At 34.8% G+C, this 21111-nt stretch overlaps 1 protein-coding gene across 1 annotated transcript; it reads right to left on the bottom strand.

The window, feature by feature from the left end:
* Window positions 1-283: 283 nt before the first annotated feature.
* On the bottom strand, window positions 284-21078 carry LOC106166892 (ribosomal protein S6 kinase alpha-5). Its single transcript, XM_087003312.1, has 16 exons — window positions 20891-21078; window positions 17347-17415; window positions 16637-16855; window positions 12186-12301; window positions 9834-9944; window positions 8568-8651; window positions 7879-7982; window positions 7526-7670; window positions 7058-7219; window positions 6613-6735; window positions 6344-6423; window positions 5967-6111; window positions 5494-5664; window positions 4960-5169; window positions 4591-4741; window positions 284-4296 (listed from the first exon to the last, which is right to left on the bottom strand). The coding sequence occupies exons 1-16, from the start codon at window positions 20958-20960 to the stop codon at window positions 3497-3499; spliced, it is 2760 nt and encodes a 919-aa protein (XP_086859438.1). The 5' UTR covers window positions 20961-21078; the 3' UTR covers window positions 284-3496.
* Between the last annotated feature and the right edge of the window lie 33 nt (window positions 21079-21111).

The raw sequence follows: 21111 nt of genomic DNA, 5'->3' as shown, positions 1-21111 counted from the left end.
TTTGGGATGTTTTTTTTTTTTTTTTTTTTTTTCAAATTTTCATATTAATTTAAAATAATTATTTACATCACAAAATTTACTTGCTTTTGCTCATGAAGATCTTTTATTAAATGGAAGGGAAAAAAAACTGATAGAGACTAAACCAATTTGTTTTGATCAAAATATTCAGCCAAGTAAGGGAAAAAGGACACATATTTATATCTTTCAGTAGATCTATGTATTTTGTACACAACAAATAAGTACTCAAAAATTGTAGATGAAAAGAGAAAAAAACATTACAATATTAATTTTATCTTTTTATTTTTCAAGACTTTCGATATCAAAAGGATAGTGAAACAGAAATTGCATGAAACTGCCTGATCTAGGTAACAAAAGGCCTGCACTCCAAATTGTTTTCAATCTTTTCTTCAATCTTGACAAAATCCTGTTGAGTAATAGTAACCATTTTTAGGATGGCAAAGGGAAAAAATGGCATTTCATGAACTTTTAAGACTAACATCTTTGCTAATTGCCAAGTATTTTTCTCATCACTTATGTAAAGCAGTATATGTGACTTTCACTGTAAACATAATTTCATTTTCTTTTTAAATACCCTGCACATATGTCTCAAAGGTACGTCTCTCTCTTTTTTCTTTTTCGTAATATAACCGATTTTCTGATACAGACTTCACAATTTTGCCTTAGGTGAAATTGTATAGACTGCATATACCACCCTTTCACTTGTCTGTGAAATATATATGTATAGCTGAATAATTTTTCAAGAAAAATCTTTCATGAGGTCCCTTTCATTATGATATTAGCTGAGATTTGAAACAAATTAAATAAATTTCTCAAGTGTTAGTATTTCACAAACTATTTTGAAGCAAACACAATATTGCACACAAAAGCATAAAGGAAGTAATAAAACAACCAATATCCATATTTTGAAGAAATCAAACTGCCTTAAAGTCACCAATTTTCTTTGTTCTTCACCTAATGTTACCACAAACCAGGACATAAAAATAATTAAAGCAAGCAAAATATGACTTCCATTCCTCATCCTTATTGCACATACAAGTGATAATAGTAATCACACACTTTTAAATACATGTTTAAAAAATTACATCTAATAAAATAGTCACTCAAAACTCACTATACTGGGATTTAAAAGAGAGAGAGAGAGAGAGGAAATGCCCCATTCCGCTCCTTCCTCTTTTTAAGAACAAAAACAATACTCCTTATGGAGGGGTTCTGGGAGGAGGAAGGGGGAAGGAACAAGCAATGACCTCAACTCTATAACCCTGATCCATTCACACTCCACATTTTTCTATTTACAGTTACCCAAATACATTCTCTAGATAAACCTCTATATCTATAAATATACACAATCATGTATCAACAGTGTAATATGGTATGTATAACACAATCTACTTCATAAATCTGTTCCATGTATTTACCATGCTGAAATTCTCTTTAACAATAATATGCACACAGCACAATGTTGATCAGCCCAGTGGACTAACTGATCTACCTAATCTATGTACATTATAACAGCATATAAAAGACTTTCACACAATAATAATAATAAGAAAAAAACCTTTGCGACATAAAATCTTGTCTGGGCTATAGCGAACAGAGAGAACTGAAACCAATGCCTAAACTACTCATTTCAGACTTTCTGCAAGTAAAATGAAAAAAAAACAGTGGTCAATATCAATCAACAAGCATTAAATACTGAACAGTTTTTGTGGTTTTAATAATGACAACCTGGCATGAAATATCCCATTAATCACAGTTTTGAAATTTTACATAATCAAAACTAAAGCCTCAGCTCCAATCAAACTAGTCAGACAACTACCCCACTTGACTACTCAATAAGCTAACAGGTAAATGAAATATGAAGCTTTTTAAAAGCTAAAACAAATTAAAGAAATATCATATTATTTGATATGTGACACATCTAGGTCTTGCCTATGAGGTAACATATCTTCTTTTCTCAACTCCATTAAATTAAATTAGAAACACAGAAAATAAAACCAATTTGTTAAAACTAGATGATGAAAAATTGTTTTTAAAACATGTCTTTCAGCAACTGAAAATAATCCCTAGATCTATCTAATATTTATGTAGCTAACATTTGACTAGCTGCTACAATGTCACTCTAACTGAGCCAAAGCCTTAAAACCAAAATTTCAGTCAGACTAAAAAGAATATATAGTTTTGGCTTCAGGAAGATGTCCTGATTGCAGCACTCTGCTTTGTTATCTTTTATTGTTATCCAAAGCATAGCAGCCACTGCAGTGAACAGTAGTCCCAAATAAAGACACCTGTAGGATGACCAGATTGCAATCAAGTATCAACATCATGAAGTGAAAAATCAATCTTTTATAAGGCTGCTCATAACCCTAAAAACAGGCATGGCTTAACAAGAAAAGAAAGTTAGATGTTGTGTCATTTATGTAAAAAAAAAACAACTAAAAATGAAACAGATTGCTGCAAAGGAGGAGAGAGAAATTTACTGTTAATGCTTACATACTGGCCATACTAGGTTCAGGTCACAGTATGTACAGATTCAAAGGAAAAAAAAACTTGACACCAGGTAATGACAATCTTACTCTGTGGTTGACCATGTTTTAGATCAAAAACCTGAGAAGTGTTATGAAGGCCAAACTGCAATAAAAATACAAAGCAGTCTCATGCAAAGCTGAAAACATACCTTTTTAGCATTTCTAGTCTTCTTTAAAAAAGATAAAAATAAAAGAGAGAGCATGTTATACAACAGCAGGAGAAAAATGAGTGATTGAATACAATAAGCATTAATTCAAAATAGTCAAGTGATTTCTCATATAATCTATATTAACTCTGCCCATTCCATTATACAAATTACATATGAAGTATAAAAATTCATTCATATAATAACAATAACCCAAAACCAGAAATGAATAAGATGTTGTCCACATAAAAACCTATGGGAGATAATATTTATAAACCATAACAATCTTATGCTAATTTCTAAAAGCTGGCACATTATCATCATAAACAAATAATGAGGAGATGAATGATGCAGTCTCTTTTATAGGGATGAAAGCTTTGTGATCACATTTGAGTTAACTTAACCTATACAAAACCATTACTTCAAAAAATTCACTCACTAAAATGACATTATTAATCAATGCCATTGTAGCTGCAACTCTGTATGTACAAATATTCCAGTCTCCAAGCATAAATAACTATACTGGACTTTAATTCTAGCACCTATGGTCCCAGCTGAAGAAGCTTCCTAACTTAAGTGCTTACGTCTTATTTTTCATCACAGCTAATGCTTAATAAAACCTGTTATTTAGTTCCCTGTCAATTTATCTATTTCACCACCAGTGACTGACTACCAAATGAACAGAATTTTCTTTCCTGAGGGGTTACCTTCAGCCCTTGTGGTTAAGAGTGACAAGGACTCTTTGGCATGTGACCCTCTGTTGTATTGCAAATATATATATGTGACACGGTGAGTTATAAAGGATCATTCATCATCACTATCTAGAATGATGGTTTCAGATCTTTTTTGCCTTTTTGTGGCGGATTCTCCATCCGTATTTGAGCCCATCAAAACATGGTCTGTCACTATGGATTCTGCATTACCTGCATATCCATTCCCTGTAAGATCAATCTTCCTCTTGGTTCCTCTTGGAGAAGTCCTTGTGGGGCCATCTACTTTGTGTTTATTTTTTGATGCTACCTGCCCTCTATTGTTTTCTGTTGATGTGTCAACAGCGGTGACAGCATCAGGCATTAGAGCTGCTATCCTGGCTTCCCTGAAGCTAAATATCCCTGAACTTTCAAGATTTGTTGGTGGATTAGATGTGAAGTTTTTCAATGGCACAAAGCCTGTGCTGCAAGTACTAGCATTTGAACTGTTTGAGGTGTTAGAAGTATTGGACAGGTTCCTAACTGGGGACTGCCTGACAGGGGATTGTCTTGCCGGGGACTGACACAAATGTTTGGTGGGTGTCAGAGAGCCCAAAGAGGCAGAACTGTCACTGGAACTGCTCCTAGCATCATTAGAACTCTTCTTAAGTTTCCTTCTCTGTGCTAGGGGCGCCTTTGCCACATCCTGGAGCCGGAAACCCTCCCTGGCTGCCATGTGGAAAGCATCCATAGTTGCATGAAGCTGGAAATTAATGTGGCCACTGGACAAGGTAAGAATATCTGGTGTCATCAGTGGAGTTTCTGAGAATATTTTGTCATCATTGCCTCTCAGCCACTTACTGCGAATCAACTCGCGCATTGAGATACGTCGCCTTGGGTCTACAGTTAGGAGGCCTTAAATAAAACAAAGAAACTTTCTGTAAATACTTGGGTCCATGTCAGTTTTTTCAAAATCCTTATAAAAAAATTCTAAGTTTACAAGAACTATATTTTGTCATCTTTTCATTGATAAATGATTTAAGATATAATACACTAATAACACATACACACCTCTTACCCTGATAGCAAAGGATAACTTTTCTCAAAAATAACAATATATATATATATATATATATATATATATATATATATATATATATATATATATATATATATATATATATATATATGCACAATCCACAAAATCACCTTTTATTAATTTTTTTGCCTCCTCTGACACCATATTCCACTCTTGCCCAGAAAATGTAAATTCACCTTCCTTTATTTTGTGCATTATACTTGCTGCCCTTTCATCTTTGCTGTCAGTTTGAAATGGAGCCTTGCCTGACAGCATAGTGTACTAGAAAGTAAAGATAACGCTGTTAAACAGTTGCCTGAGATTAATATGGCTCTGTTTGAAAGGTTTTGCATAAATAAACAACTACACACTTAGAAATTAATGAAATGTCAGTCTTCAACTTTACCAGTGTAACAGAATCAGTCTACAGGATGTATACACTTTTTTCACACATTCTTAATTTTGAAAGTTTTTTCCACATATCAGTTCACCAAACTCACAAGAATAACTCCTAAACTCCAAAGGTCACAAGATTCATCATAACCACTTCCATTGTTATTATTGGATGTTGTCTTCAGCACTTCAGGTGCAGCATAATGGAGAGTGAAACAAGGCGTCATCATTGTCTGATTCTCTGGCTTCAATCGTGCAAAGCCAAAGTCAACAATTTTGATATTCGCAAGCTCACTTTCATCTTGGAAAAGCAAGTTCTGAATATAAAAGAAAGAAATATTACCACATATGTCTACACACAATATTCCATGATGATGATGATGCATTTTTATAGCAAATTCGAGACCAAAAAAATTAGTTAATAGTTCCTCATATAACTCAGCTTTATGTAATTTTCTTTTACCTAAAATTAATGTAAAACACACATAACTTTCATCTGAAACAATTTATTTGTTGACCATTCTTATTTCTGGGACTGAAACACTTTGTATACTTCTCTCTTGCAACCAAAATAATCAAAATGAAGTATAAACTCATTCATTATAACCTATCTAATCTGGTTAATATCCTCCTACACTCACCTCAGGCTTGAGATCTCTGTGGACAACCCCTTTAGAGTGCATAAACTGCACAGAAGACACCACCTTCCTCATTATTTGACTAGCTTCCGTTTCCGTAAATCTATCTTTCTTCTTGATCCTCTCCAGTAGCTCTCCGCCCCTGAGGTAGTCTAGAACTAGGTAAGTATGTAACTGGAAAAAATAACAAATATTTAATATTAAGTATAGACCTTTATAACATCTATTTGGAGATGTTCATTGCATTATTTCTATATGTACAAATAGCTGCATTGGATCTCAGTTATTTTTTGTTAAACATTTTTAATTTATGATAGATCTACATATCTGATTTACCTGTTCTGTTTAATGAAACATTCAACAGGTAAATCAAATATGTGGATCTATCACATATGAAAACTGTTAAACTATGCATTATGTTTTAAGTTTGATTACAAACATTGCCTACACCTAAGCCCCAATTATATGGTGAATACCTCATCCTGGAAAACATCATGCAGTTCTACTATATTGGGATGTCCCTGGCATAACTTCAGTAGATTGATCTCCCTGCTAGCATCCATCCTGCGACTTATTATTTTAACTGCTCTCTCAGTGCCCGTCTTTTTTAAATAGCATTTCCTGGAACAAAACAGCTAATGTATACTATGGATGATACTAAAGCATGTTTACTGTGTTGTTATTAAAATTTTGCATTTAATGCTTGGTTTATTTAGTAATATTATCAAACAGACCCTTACTGAACTAAGACAAACATTTATGTTTCATATTTATAGACAGCAGTGTTTCCATGTGATATTCATTACTTGGAACAGCTGATGTTTTATACATAACAGTGATATCATCTTCATACCTGCAGACTGAGAAACTTCCATCACCTAACAAACCGGTATTTGTTACATCCAAGTCATAGTTTTGGAAGAACAGCGAAGTCTGAAACAAAGGTAAATGGCATTTAGAGATTTAAAAATACACACGCACAAATAAAGAGAAAGATGGATAACAGATGATAAATAAATTAAGTACTTAATAGTATCAACTAGGACTGCCTGTATACCAAATTAAAAACCCCTTAAGGGGTTAATTGTGCTCAAATGACTACCAATATTCTTATATATTTACCCTGAACTGACTAGCTAAGCCAATTGCTTTGTCTTGTGGTCTATTCTCTAGACTGGGCTTCAGGAAATTCTCTGTGAAGACATTCTGCCCAAAGAGTATTGATGGTGCAACATACGAGTAACCCTGGAAAGATCAAATCTCACTATAAAACATATATCCAAAGGTTAATTAGACTTGTTTAAATGTCAGTATATGTCACCAATTAAGTTTCATTTGTCAACAACTATAGAAGTATTTATCAATTGTAGTGTGTGTGTGTGTGTGTGTGTGTGTGTGTGTGTGTGTGTGTGTGTGTGTGTGTGTGTGTGTGTGTGTGTGTAAGCTTCCAGCGCGTACTTACTGTGAGTGTATATTTCTCACAACATCCACTAACAATTAAAACACCTGAAATCAATCCAATACAAACTGTAGAGAAGTTCACTGGCCCAGTTTACCATGAACTTACCTTGAATATTTTCTCAGCATCCATTGGCACCACGGCAGGAGAATCAGCTGGAATCATGGTAGTGAATTCCTCAGAGAAATTACTAGTGTCCTCATCGTGTTTGATCTTAGGTTTAAATGGAGCTGCTATCAACTTATTAGCTAGGTCATCCCAATTGATGTTCTGAAAGGAGAGTTATGGTATTGCCTGTTGTGAATGACTTAGAATGATGTGCTTAAGAGTTCTAACAAGATCTTCAACAAATCTTCCAAAGATTCTTAACAGAAAAAGATTTGCAATAAGCAGGTGAAGTGTCAAAGAAGGCAGAGTAAGATATTTCTGCCAAAAAATCAATGCTTCACAGTATCTTACTCTCTCTATATATAACCTTAACACTTTGCTCCACCCCCATCCCCCAAAACCATCCTCCAGTACTCTGCCAGACTCTGTTGGAGCCTATTGTCAATACCTACACCAGGCTTGACTAACCTTGAAGAATGGGTGAGCCTTCACATCTTCACTTCCATCAGCACCAAGCCGTTTCTTGGGATCTTTTGTCAAAAGCTTCAGAATAAAATCTCTCACTTCAGGAGAAAACTCTCTTGGCATTGGTGGCTGACATTTCAGTATACGTCTGAAGTAACAAAAAAAAATGTTGCCTTGAATCTAATTTCTAATGGCAATAAAAAAAGAATCTCATAGGGAACAAACTATGAAAGACAAGCATTAGCTTTTCAAGTAATATTTCTTTTCATGTCTACTAGTAAACATTTTTTTTTGTGATAAAAATGGACCATAAAGTATCTAAATGTCTAAAATCAAATATCAGCAAATTTACTTACTTTGAAATTTCTGATTGAGAATTTTTCTCCCCATCTACTGTAAAAGGTGAGGCTCCTGTTAACAGTTCATAAGTGAGGACACCTAGTGACCACCAGTCCACCGTCTGAACAAATAACGAAAATGTTTAATAGTTCAATATCAAGTCATATCTTAAGGAAAATGTCAACTGTAATTAGCCAGATAGAGCTTCCAGATTTTCAGACTTGTTCACACCTGTGTCAGCATTACTGTTTATGTAAAACATGCATCATTATTTCCACAATTCCTATGTTTACAAGCTTACATGCTTTCCCATGTTAATGGCAACTTTTAGAAATAGCAAACAATACTGTAACACATAATTTTGAATACTGTAAGACTTCAAATTACACCCCACACATGCTTCCAGATGCTTCCAGGTGAGATTATTCTATCAAAAGTACTTTATCCTATATATCTCTTAGTTATATAATAAAAAAAACCTAGTCACTTTACTGGAATGCTCCCATCAAGATTTCTTTTTTAAAATGGCACAAAAAATGTAATATTAGAATGCATCACTCAATTTACTGTCCCTCACCTTCATTCTGCCATTTGTTGAACATGAGGATTGTATAATGAGTGAGTGCAATCAAAGTGTCCATTTTTTTTTATTAGTTGGTGTAAAAGAGGTATAAGTTGTGCTGGTGCTGGACATAGTCATACTCACAAAGTTGTGTCCCACGGTTCCTCCTCTGACCACCTCAGGGGCCATATACTCTATAGTGCCACAAAATGAGTAAGTTCTCTGGCTCTGAAAAACATATAAAATTATATTGTTATTATGGTAATTTCAATTGAACATTTCTTTTTCCAATACTTCAGTTCTAGGTGCCATCACTCGTGAACACTAATTTTTTCCTCATCTCTAATGTTTTTCCTCAAACAAACAGGAGATTGTCAAAACAAAAGCCTGCAAAAAATTCTGAAACCATATCAAACAATGGTCTTCACACAGTGAGTGAAAATTCTTCCTTTGCCTAAGCTTTCTCACAGATTAGTAAAGTATGCTTTCCCAAACAACTGATTCACTCTCATTACCTTACTATTATGTTGTTCATATTCTCTTTTAAGAATAACTTAATGTTGACCTTCATCATTTTTCCAGGTTGGAAAAAAAAAACAATAAAAATATGACAAACCAGACAGCAAAAGTTGTAAATGTGCAGTCTTATATGCCAGTAACAAGCATGAAGTTATCCAGTCTGTAAGACATGAAGAGGTACAGGACTTATTGTCATTTTGGACATTACATTGCATAAAACCATTTTAATATTCAACTTTCAGTATTGTTTACATTTACGAAATGTGACCAGAATACAGTTTTAGATCCACATGGTTACATAGGAACATGCCAACATGGACGATTCCAGTCCTATCAATAAATTTACAAAAATTACCATTACTTGTAAATTTATAATCCTGTATTCCAACTTGACCCGTTTTTCACATCTAAAGAAATATTTTGCAGACATAAGTGACTACAGTGATCAACAATGAATTGATGGCTATATGTCCAGACTACAGTCTGTACATAAAATATTTAAGTTTCCCACAGAAGATTACATTTCCCCTACTTTACCACATATCTATAAATTCTTTCCTGTCACATGTTATTGAGATCTAACATACATACATCAAAAGTAGAACAAAATCACAAATGGATTAATTAGGGAAAAAATGGTGAATTGTGAAATATTGTTAACAACATATTAACAGTGTTGCATTAGTAGCTAGCACAAACTTGGCAGGAAACAGTCTAGACAGTAAATACAAATATGACAATGATGCAATATTGCTTGCATCATCAGGGAGATATTACTTCAGCAGTAGTTGTTTTTTTTTACCAATATTACTATATGTGTGTGTGTGTGTGGGGGGGGGGGGGGGGGGTATGTGTGAGGATGCCCACAAGTGTGGGTAAAAACTGGCTTACTTTTTCATGAGGCAAAAATTCCTTGCTCAGTCCAAAATCTGTTAAAACCACATGCCCGTCCTTGTCGAGTAAAATATTCTCTAACTTTATATCTCTGTAGATGATGCCCAGCTGTAAGAAAAGAAACAAATATAACAGTAAGCTTTTTATAAAATATGTCCAACAAATAAGCATGTACTGCAATGTGGATAGCATGAATCATCCACATGTGTGCACATGTGTGCCTGGATCCACTGAGTATTTCAATATGCAATCAAGTAAAATAAGCCATTCAATACTGCACTATACTCATTTCAATTACCACCAGACCTGCCCACATTGTAAACTGAACACTGATTGATCATAAAATGACTGTTTCCCGGAATTTTCACCTTAGAGGCTGCATTTAATAATAAAATGTTTCAAGCTTTTTTTGTCAACATCGTAGACTTCTGAATCCAACAGTACCAGAGCATGAGTTGCTATTTATAATTACAAGCCTGTCAATTTCTTTTAAAAGCTAAAATGGTGTATTTAGATACCATGTGTTTTTTAACACAAGTGAATGTTTATACTAAAGTATGTTTATTTTGTCACAGTTATATTGTAAGCATTGTTTTTCTAATTGTCTGGGAGATGTAAAAAAAGTCTCCTGTGGCCTTACATGTTATATAGTTCTTTGGCAGTGTTAATGTCCTCGCCAACAATCATCTACTTCCCAATCATATATCTTTCAAATTGCTTTTAAATGAATGCGTTCAAGACCAATTTTTTCTCCACTTGCCTTCCTTGCATTTTCACTTTATGCAAATGCCATTTTTGTATATATATTAGTAATATCTTAGGCATGAAAGCACATGCTATGTAAAAATACAAAAAAAAATTCAGAATACAAAATAATGCAAGGTACCTTTAAAACTTAACTTTGTATTAATCAACTATTATAATTCACTTGATTTTACAATTTCTTATTGTCTCTGTCCCCCTAATTATGCACCCAGGTAAGAGTTTGCTTCAGAACATAAGCAAATCCACATTCATATACTAGTAACTTCCTAGAGCTCAAATATTCTGCAGTAAACATAAATGATGTAACAACCAAAGTATATTTTCATTTTACAATGTGCACATTTGTCCTTCGAAAAATACACGCCCTTTAAATATTTTGCTACCTCTGTTGGGGTTTCTCTCTCATTTAAAGTTACTAGTACACAGAATAACTTCAACTAGAAAGCATCTATAAATATCTCAGCCTAAATGACATCCTTTTTTTTCCAACAGAAATCACTCTTTTCAATGGGCCATGCTTTGAATCCTCAAAAACAGGTTTAAACACTGAATGATGACAAAGTATAAGACTACTCATATTTTGAACAGCTGTTAGCTCAGTTACTATGCCAGTTATTTGCAGCTGTAAACTTACTGCTTTCCTTCTTGGCATCTTAACCTGCCCTGCAGTAATCTGTGTGCAGATACGAGGGCATTTGTCATTTATACAGATAGCTCGTTAGGAGAACAAGAACACCTTTTTTTAAACAACTTCAAGGGAGTAGACTAGAACACCTTTTAGAAATTGGGGATATCATATGAAAAATATACAAATGAAAAAAGGAAGAAATAAAACATCATCTTTGATAAAACATAAGTATTAGACAGTGCAACAAGAACATTCTTTTTTTTTTTTTAGTAAGGGTAGAATGAAAAAGAGCTTGTCATTCTTGTAGGCCAAAGCAAAATTTTATACATGTTACAATTTTTTTACAATTCAAATTTTTGTACACTTATTTCTGAGAAAACTGTTATTAATACCAAATAACAAAACACATTTGAAGCTAAAGATCATGATATTACCTGTTGTGCAACTCATTATAAAGCAAATTTATTATCCCATAGTATAATGAGGATTTTAACAAGCAGTCTAACCATAAAAAAGAGTCCCTGGCTCACACAGGTCATCTAAATGAAGGCTACGCGGCTCAATGGCTAAACTTTTGCATGCAAGTCAAGTTAACATTGTACCTATTACAAAACTTGCACGCAGAAAACCAATACTACACAGTACCAATAAAATGTCCAACTTTAAGTGATGAAAAAAGTAGGAAATCCTATCATATATCTACAGGTATACCTACAGGTCTACCTGTACTTTAATGCGAAATGAGAAATTATTTTTTTAGTTCCAGTATGTGCTGACTAAATACACCACTTAAACTAATTACACCATTTCATAGGCAGACATGTTTTTCTGTCCTAACTGGTACACAATTCTCTAAAATGAGCACAGATCTGAAAATGGAGAGGAGACTCCAATCAGTGAAACCTGTTAGATTTGCTTTTGTGTACATGAATGTTCAACTCAGCCTGGTTTTATACCTTATGAAGAGTCTCCAAGGCCAGCACTATCTCTCCGATGTAGATCTTCACCTCTGGTTCCCTGAATTGTTCACGCTGGTACAGATGAGTAAATAGCTCACCTCCATTCACATAGTCTACAAAAGAGAAAAAATAATGATGAAAAGGTAACACATAAACAAATTAAGATAATACATATGGAGAGGAGAAAAATTGCTTCAGAAATTCTGGGTATTGGTATTGTATACAGGCCCCGTTTTATTTTAAATAGCCTGTACTAATGTCCCATGTTGCATTATTTTATAGAGTTATAAAATTATGACACTAGTTCAAAATTGCACTTTACACTAATTAACCTTCACTCTGTTTAAGAAGTGTTAAAACATGTTACTGTAACATAAATGATATACCTACAGGTTGTTTGACAATTTTTTTAAAGATATGGTAATTAAGTACAAGGAAACTGATGAAGGAAAAAGGAAATTCAGTAACTGCATTGTGTTGAAAAAGCTTGATAAATTGCATTTCATGCAAAATTACTTTTACCCGGCCTAGTGGCATTAAAACATATATTCATAAGGCATTTTAACTTAAGATTTTTGTACAGTTATGGTGACTGAATATAAGGAAATTGTTCAGGAAGAAGGGAAATCAAGTAATTGTATTTTTTTGTACTAACGTATGGTTCGAGTGCTTAGATAATGTGTGAGTGAAAAACAAACTCCCATCTGCTGAGTCTGAATGACAGAAAACATAGAGACAGTGGTTAAGCTCTTTTCATGGCACTTATATGGCACAAACTATAATTGAATCCAACTGCAGAAGTACAGTAAACAAATGCATATTTGGTCAAAACCTTTAACTTATGTGGATAAACAGTTCTGTGATGGCAGTTGCTTGACAGTAAAGTCACAAGTCAAAGTGCCTGGATATTTCCTGAAAATGCCTATGACAAAAGTGGTGTGAGTGTGAGTCTTCTAAACTGAAGGGCAATCAAGGTGAATCATAGACAACCTTCCATAACCCTAATTATCAAAATAGAATGCAAACATAACACTTCTGTCCCATCTTGATAGGCATGCTGAGGAAAAAACCCTTCAAGCCTTCTCGTGTCTAGCAAATTACAACATCCATGATGGAGCATAGCTGCTATAATGATAAGATAAGCATAATATTAGGCTCTTGGGCATATGAAAAATGATAAAACTCTGTTTTGTACATCAAAGATGATCCATTACACTATGTCAAGGAACATATTCTAAGAAATGAACTATTTTCATACCTGATCAATTGTCAGTGAAGTTTTTTGTTTGTCTTATTCATATTCCAAGAATGAGAGTATCGGAGCCCGAAAAACATAGCTATAAATAGTCACAATCTGTTTTTTTATCAGATTGAGATAAGTAAGGATGACTTATTATTATACATCACCTCTACAAAGATATTGTTATGAGGTGTATTGTCATTGTACTTCACATTAAACATATCACACCTGCATAAGAGAGGGTAAGAAAACCCTGGTTAATTACAATACCAATCCTTAAAGTCTTAATATAACATTAAATCTTGGGTTGACAACTCTGCAGGTCATGATCAAGTTAAGCTCACCACTGGTAATGACAGTAGACAGAGAACAGGACAGAAATATTATTTATATGACAAGCCTACCTTAATTAGAGAGAACCCACAGACTTTTTGGACAATTGCAACTGATCTCCATAAAGGTGCCTTAAGAGACATGGACAAGAGAAGTGTTCTTTTGCTCTAAGACAGGAAGATGGCACAAATATCCATCAATAAATCAATTAATACTAAATACTTAGTAAATTTATATCACCTTGTATTAAATCATTCTTTCTTAAAGGTGTTCAGCATAAGATTTTCCCAGGGAAAACTCATACTTACAGAATTTTCCTGGGGTTAACATTTTACTCCGACTAACTAACCTTTGATCCCCTTTTCCTGACACTTAGCATAACTCTGTAAAAATCTGGGGTAATTTTAAAGCCCTAAAAAGTCCTCAACCCTTAAGAGTGGGTATTTTTCAAAATCCGCTATCCCTTAGAGATCAATTCTTGCCCTGACTTCTGGGATGCACATGAATCAAAACTGTGTCAAGATAGTTGACAGGGTTCATCAAGAGGTGATAAATTATTTTGGCAATATTTACTCATAGTATTTATCTGTTAAAATGTTATCAACATTAAATTTATAAAACCTACTTGTACTCGTATAAGTTCAACAAGAAGTGGTCTATGTATCAAACATGTTAAAAATCTCACACTGTATTCCTTTTAAAACTTATTTAGTACACATCATAAAGTGTGTGATAGCATGATAAAATTATTACTGCAAAAGAAAATAATGAAGTATTTTGTATAGTTTTCAAGAGCTCTTCTATCAAGACTTAACAATACACACTGCCCCATATAACACTTTAACCTATCAGACCCATGCTGATTATATACATTAGAATTAGAATTCCATGAAATCTGAAATATTATACAGAAAAGGTATTTTTGGATAAGTGGGATAAGGTTCAACACCTTCTCCTGAGATGAGCAGCCAGGCAAAAATATATTTCAATTCTCAATGTGAACCAAAACAAAAGGTTAGGGCAGAGGATAATATCAGGATAGACTATATATCACCTAATTTAGATGAGGAGTATGCATTATAAGCCAGATGTTCATATCAACAGACTTCACTGTTCTTTTCTCCTCCACTGTTTTCAAGGTGAAAAGTTACTGCTGGACGAAAGCCGATTAAAATGTAAAAACCACCTGTTCAAGTAGTTTTCTGTGTAACTCTCATGTATGGTAACCAGTGTAATGTTCCGCAACGGAGTTAAAGTGCAATTGGGTTCACCAAGGTTAATATTATGCTTCTGACCTCAGGAAATCGTTCCAATGGTATCAAATCTGATAGACAGCCTCCACTGATACATAAGTACAATTGTCCTTTCCTTTGTTTTACACAAGAAGTAATGTGCTGCAGCAGCAAATCAGCAGCAAATCAACATGCCGGCAAACTGTATATGTTTTAAACTACACTTTGAAAAAAAGAAATTCACACATTAATGTCCTTGTTAATGTTTCACTTGTCTTGGTGCTTTTAATGAAGTTGCACTCAACCATAATTTACCCTCAGCTACCTTGTGCAAGCCCCATTAATTATACATAACACACAGAGTCAAGCATATACTTTGTATAATTATCTTGAAAATGAAAAACCAAAAGCTTTGTATAAAAGTGCATTCAATAAGCCATATCATATCCACATCAATTCTAGTTTAGAGAGGGATCCAATAAAGTATATATTGAATAAATACTTGGGTCATTTAAGTTCATATGCATGATATATACTCATTAAACAATGAACAATGCCTTGCCTAAAGTCTCAGTGAGTAATTCCCGAGTAAAAAAACTGTAGGCAATTTATGTTGTGTCTGTAATGTGAAATGTTTTACCTGTTAAATAGTAGTTTAAAACAAAACATAAAAGGATATTAAACAGTAAATCCTTTCTCAATATCCATTTGTTAGGCGACCTCAAGCTACAAGCAACAGATGATATCCTTCCAGAGCATATGTCCACAATTGTGGATGTATCACATCATTTACATGATTCTAAATAAGAGGGTAGCACTTAATATCACATTAACTGTTTTTAAGCAACAGGCAGACATCCTAGTATAATTAAATTTGTCTTCTGTATCTACACATGCTCTCTACTAGACTTTAGGCCACGTGAGGAGGCATGTGAGAGATGGAGAGGTCATTACAGGATTAAGTGGTCTTCTTTTCATATAGGTCCGCCATATTTAGGTTGTGGCCTAGCTAGCACTCAGCTCTTCTCATTCTGAATGGCCTCTTAGGCCCCATTCAGAATAGGGGACTAACTAGTCCGAGGGTCAAATATGGCGACCCACTACAAAGCTTGCCATCCAATCCACCAATAGACACTGAATAGATATCCCGTGGGGAAGTATTCAAGTGGGTCGGCCATATTTGACACTCGGACTAGTTAGTCCCCTATTCCGAACGGGGACTAAGTGATAACAAGGTTAAACTTTGTTGTAAACCCTGAATTTAAGACCCAATGCAGGCCAGCATCTTCATTTTCAAATTTCCATACACAAACCGCTATTTGCGTCTGAACTTGAGCAACAATTTGATTGAAGTTAACCATGTCAATCTCAAATGCTGAAAGGTTTATATACTACTAGTATATCATATGCCCTTCAAAAGAACCAATCAATATGGATGACTGGATGGGCACCTGTGACTGGTGAGGTAAACTTCAATCAAACCAGCAGCATGAGTGTCAGCGTTTGGTAAGTGTGAACATGTAGAGGTTTGAAATAAAGAAGCCTGTATGTATCTTACCTAAAGCTCAGGAGAAACTTTGTTTAATTCCTTACATAACCATATTAAGGTTTATATTTTTGGTATCATCTTTTCTTCAACTCACCAAGTATGAGGTGAAGCTTGGCATCTGTTTGGAATGCATAGTGAAGGGTGACCAGGAATGGTGACTGGCGAATGGCTTCTAAGACCTGGCGTTCCGTCTTTGTGTGCTCTGTGGTCTTTGTTTTCTGTACAATGCTGGCTTTTTTCAATACTTTCATGGCATATAACCTCTCCTTATCCCCTCCACGAATTTTTTTGACTAGGAATACTTTGCCATAAGCTAAAATGGAGCAAAGTGGAAAATGAATTAAAATGGCATTTAAACCTTTTCAGTATCTTTCTCTGGCACATTTGCATTTCTGAAATTTACCAAATTGCAACTTTCCCAATATTGCATGAATGTGAAAATAAAAGCCTGTGATTGATCTCTTAACAGCACATTTAACTTTCCTATACATAATTTCTTTCAACAGTCAGTCAGCACAGCGTGTTACAGTGTCTGGGGTAGCGCTAACACTTGCCAATTTAGCCAAATGCTAAAACTGACTTAAATTGGCTAAAGAAAAAGGGCTGAATTTGACTTGTTTTAGCCAAATTGTAACCATTTTGATAACAAATTGACAAAAATGTGGCGATTTGGCTAAGCAAAAAAAATTGCTAGCACTACCCCAGAGTGTAGTATAATAATGACCAATCATGATTTCAGGGCATAGCACTGTGACCTTAGCCACATCCAATAACCTTAATGTATGGACAAAATTAGGTCCTCACCTCCAGTTCCTAGCACCTTTAACAGCTCAAAGTCATGCATGCTGACCCTTCCTTGGCCATCCATGTTAACTGAAAGTAGAAGTAGAAGAGCTAGATATTAAAGATAGTGCAAGATCTACTGGTGGAAATGTGGTTCTAATTATGTGTTGCATATTTGTTTTTTGTTTGGTTGGTTGGTTTTCCAGGGGGCTAAGTGAGGGGGGGGGGGAACAAAATCATTGGCCTGAGACAGGTTCTCAGCAATGACCAATGCAAAGTATTCTTTTCTCTAGCTTGGTCTTACATCTAACCTAAATGGAGGTTGCCTTTAAATTTTATTGTTTATACAATATACACCTTTTAAAAACAAAATGCAGTAAAATCATGTGCAATTCTAACAAAAAAAAAACAAGTTCAGTTACCATATCATTTAAACATATTTAAACAGTATGCGCAAATAGTAGTACACCTGTTCCCTTTCCAAAGCTCCAAAACCCAACATGCAAATTCTTCCCATAGAGATAAGTTGAAAGGAAGGAAGCTACAGCATTTGTCAACTAGCCTAAATACAGCTAGCATTTGTATAATTCAGTAGCACCTGGTTAAGTGTAACCACAACAAAAGAAATGACAGCGCACTAGAGTCAATGCAATCATTATGCCAAACCTATAATTTCCTTTATGATATCCTTAAAATCACAACAGATAACCAATAGGATGAATAGAACAAAACATTACCATATTTCTTACCATAGTTTTCTGTATCTAATAAACCAGATGTATGCCTTCTTTATACCTTCCTAACTAAGTAAATCAGGGAGCACAAAAAACTTTGGTTAACAGTTTCTATGTAAAGGGCTTAACTTATACTATCACTATCAACTACTTCATACTGAGAGAAACTTCTTTAGCATAAAAAGAATAATATAAACTGTGCTCAGACAGACACACATTCCCAATCACAGATCAGGACTATTAATTTGTCATGTTAAAATCCACTAAACTTTCAACAAAACAGTTATATGAACATCATTTTGAAGCAATAAATACTTAGTACCCCCAAGAGCAATACACCAAACTTACACATAAAGCATGCCAAGCTAGCTTATAAGTTCAGCAGTGAGGCGAAGCAGCAGTGGCCTTTACAAGATGACCAGGTGAACTTGGAACAAGGGAACAGGTGCTTTGTCACACTGGGCCACAGCGTGTGTCCTGGGGCACCACCTGTACCAACTGGTCAGTAAATGGAGCTTATTCTTTGCCTATACTGATATGCTCCTTTTCACTCAAAGATATAAAATAACTCAAGAAGGCTACAGAAACTAAGAGAATTGCAAAGAAATAAAGTTCTTGGTCATTTTGGTCAGTCTGTCTTTGCTTGGTGTATTTGCCGACCAATCCAGAATCAACAAGGAAAGATTGCTGCAGGGCTAACTCTGCCTTAGAAGCTGTCACCATTTGCAGTTCAAAAAAAGATCATTCCAGCATCAGATGTGATTAGTAATAAAGTGCAGATAATTCAAATAAAAATTGAAGACGAAAACATTTATAAAAAAATAGAATAAAATAATCAACTTTGGTGAAACAAAGCAGTTTATCGCATATGGTAAAATGCAATATATGTGCTTGTGCAAGCATAGAATAAACATGTTGAACAAAAAAGTCCAAGTTTAAAATGCAATTGGCTCCACTGGCACTGTCGGAAAACACATTGCCAGACAAGATGTGATATCTGAACTTAGTACCTTACTATCCAAGTAGATAGTGAGATAACATTTTTTTAACACATACTGCTTGGCATGAGATTTAATGGGATCGCACAGTCTTAAGACTGAGGTCCCATTCCCAAAGGCATATATGCTGTAGGTCTACACGGATCCACCCGACTCTGCCAGGATACGCACTGAGTGCAGTTCGCTTAGCATATTAACCATCCTCTTTCTGGTGTTACGTAGAAAACAGAAAAGCTGGTGAATACAGGAGTATGTTGGAAACATTAGGAGTGTCATACAGTTAAGTTGATTGCACTTAGCACAACCACCCGCAGAGTTTGGTCGATTCATATACACCAATGGCGTGTCTATGGGAATGGGATCCAAGCAATTACAAGATTTGGAGGAAAGAAAATAAGCAAAAAGTTATCCATGGTTAAATTCTGTCAGTTTTTATTCATTGTTGAACCACACTTTCTAGCCTGCCATAATTTCTAACCTTACTCTATCCAAATCCTATGAAATCTTGCCTGATTTTATGTTAAGTCGTGAAACTTCAGGCTATACTGTATGATTCCCATCCAGATTCACAGAAACCAACAGCAAAACCATGCAACAAGTTTGCTGTTCTAGGGACAATGGCACAATACAATTGCTCAAATATCCCAAGCAAAGACTAGACAGGCTCATCTCCCCATAAAACAAACTCTGATATTTTGACTCAGTTACAATCAAGCCATAATGTAATCAGAACAGTGTCTTACTTATTAAAAGTAACCTACTTTCCCCCATTTCAATACCCTGCAACAAAAATCTCCAAGCAGCATGACTGTAAGCTGATGGATCATATGGTTTTTATGTCATGCACATGAAAGGTGTATGTACATTATGTTACTGAGAAAGGACAAAGTGTGAATTACTTCTCATGACAGCCACTCTGTCACCATAATCAGACTGGCCATTGATATCTAAAGTGCAACAAACTTTACAAGACCATGGTCTATTTTACAAAATAGGGAACAGTAAAAGACATAATGCTAGGCTAATTTTGTCTTTGACCTTTTCCTTTATAACGTGCAACAATGATTGACAGTATAATAAACAATAAAATGACAATAGTGTCAATTTCAAAGAAAATTACATTATTTGCATGCCATGGCAATGGTACTTTTACACTTATTCGTGTCATAAACATCAATCAACACTTTTTTCAACAGACAGAATTAATCTGAAAGACATAAAAAACCAAAAAATCAATTTTTAACACTATGTGATATTCCTGTTCATAGTTTTTCAAAATTTGTGCTCTTTTCTAAACCATGCCTTCGCTATTACAAGTGATTTAGCATTTTTTTTCCAGGTCTCATGCTACTTGTAAACTGGTTGTAAACATTTTTCCAAAACACCTCTTGCAAAAGATATTCAATAGTAAAAACAAACACTTTTGAATATGTTAAAACACGAAGGTTAGTGAGGAAATAGAAAAGCTTAGTTCATCTTTTGTGTAAATGAACCAAGTGCAAAATAAATTGTACTTGCTTTGCAAATTAGATCTACATTCCAAATCCCTGTATATTGGTCGTTATTAGCTTTAACAATAACAACTATGTGGTGCTAAGGTAAATTAAAGACTTTAAGCACAAATAAAAAATCCTAAACTTAACACATCAATACTTTTTGAAAGCAATATTGGGTATATTTCATTTTCCAAACTTATCACAATGAACTACAATGTAAACAATTCACAAGCGACAAAGGGAATGATCACGATGAGATAACTTTATGTGGCACCGAGCAGCTGCGAGTGACCTAAAACTTTGTAGCGTGCACTTAGTGCAAGTAGACAAAACTTACCATCACCAAGCTCGTGTGTGACCATATCAGGGTCCTGACTACCAGACTGGCTTGCTTCTGCAGCAGCCATTGCTACAGATTGTGCAAAATATCGATAAAAACGAAGCCTCCCGGCAGCCGTCCAAAGTTTCTGTTTTGCAGTTGCTCTATCCCACAATGCCCTACGGCCGGAAATCCAGGGGTGCGCATTAAGGCAGTATATACAGCGCGTGGAGATACAT

Source organism: Lingula anatina, chromosome 2, assembly GCF_051362555.1.
Source record: "Lingula anatina isolate TDL-2025a chromosome 2, LinAna3.0, whole genome shotgun sequence".
In the NCBI taxonomy this organism is placed as follows: Eukaryota; Metazoa; Brachiopoda; class Lingulata; order Lingulida; family Lingulidae; genus Lingula; species Lingula anatina.
The sequence above is the reverse complement of the archived record's forward strand: the minus strand, read 5'-3'. Positions and strand labels throughout refer to the sequence as shown.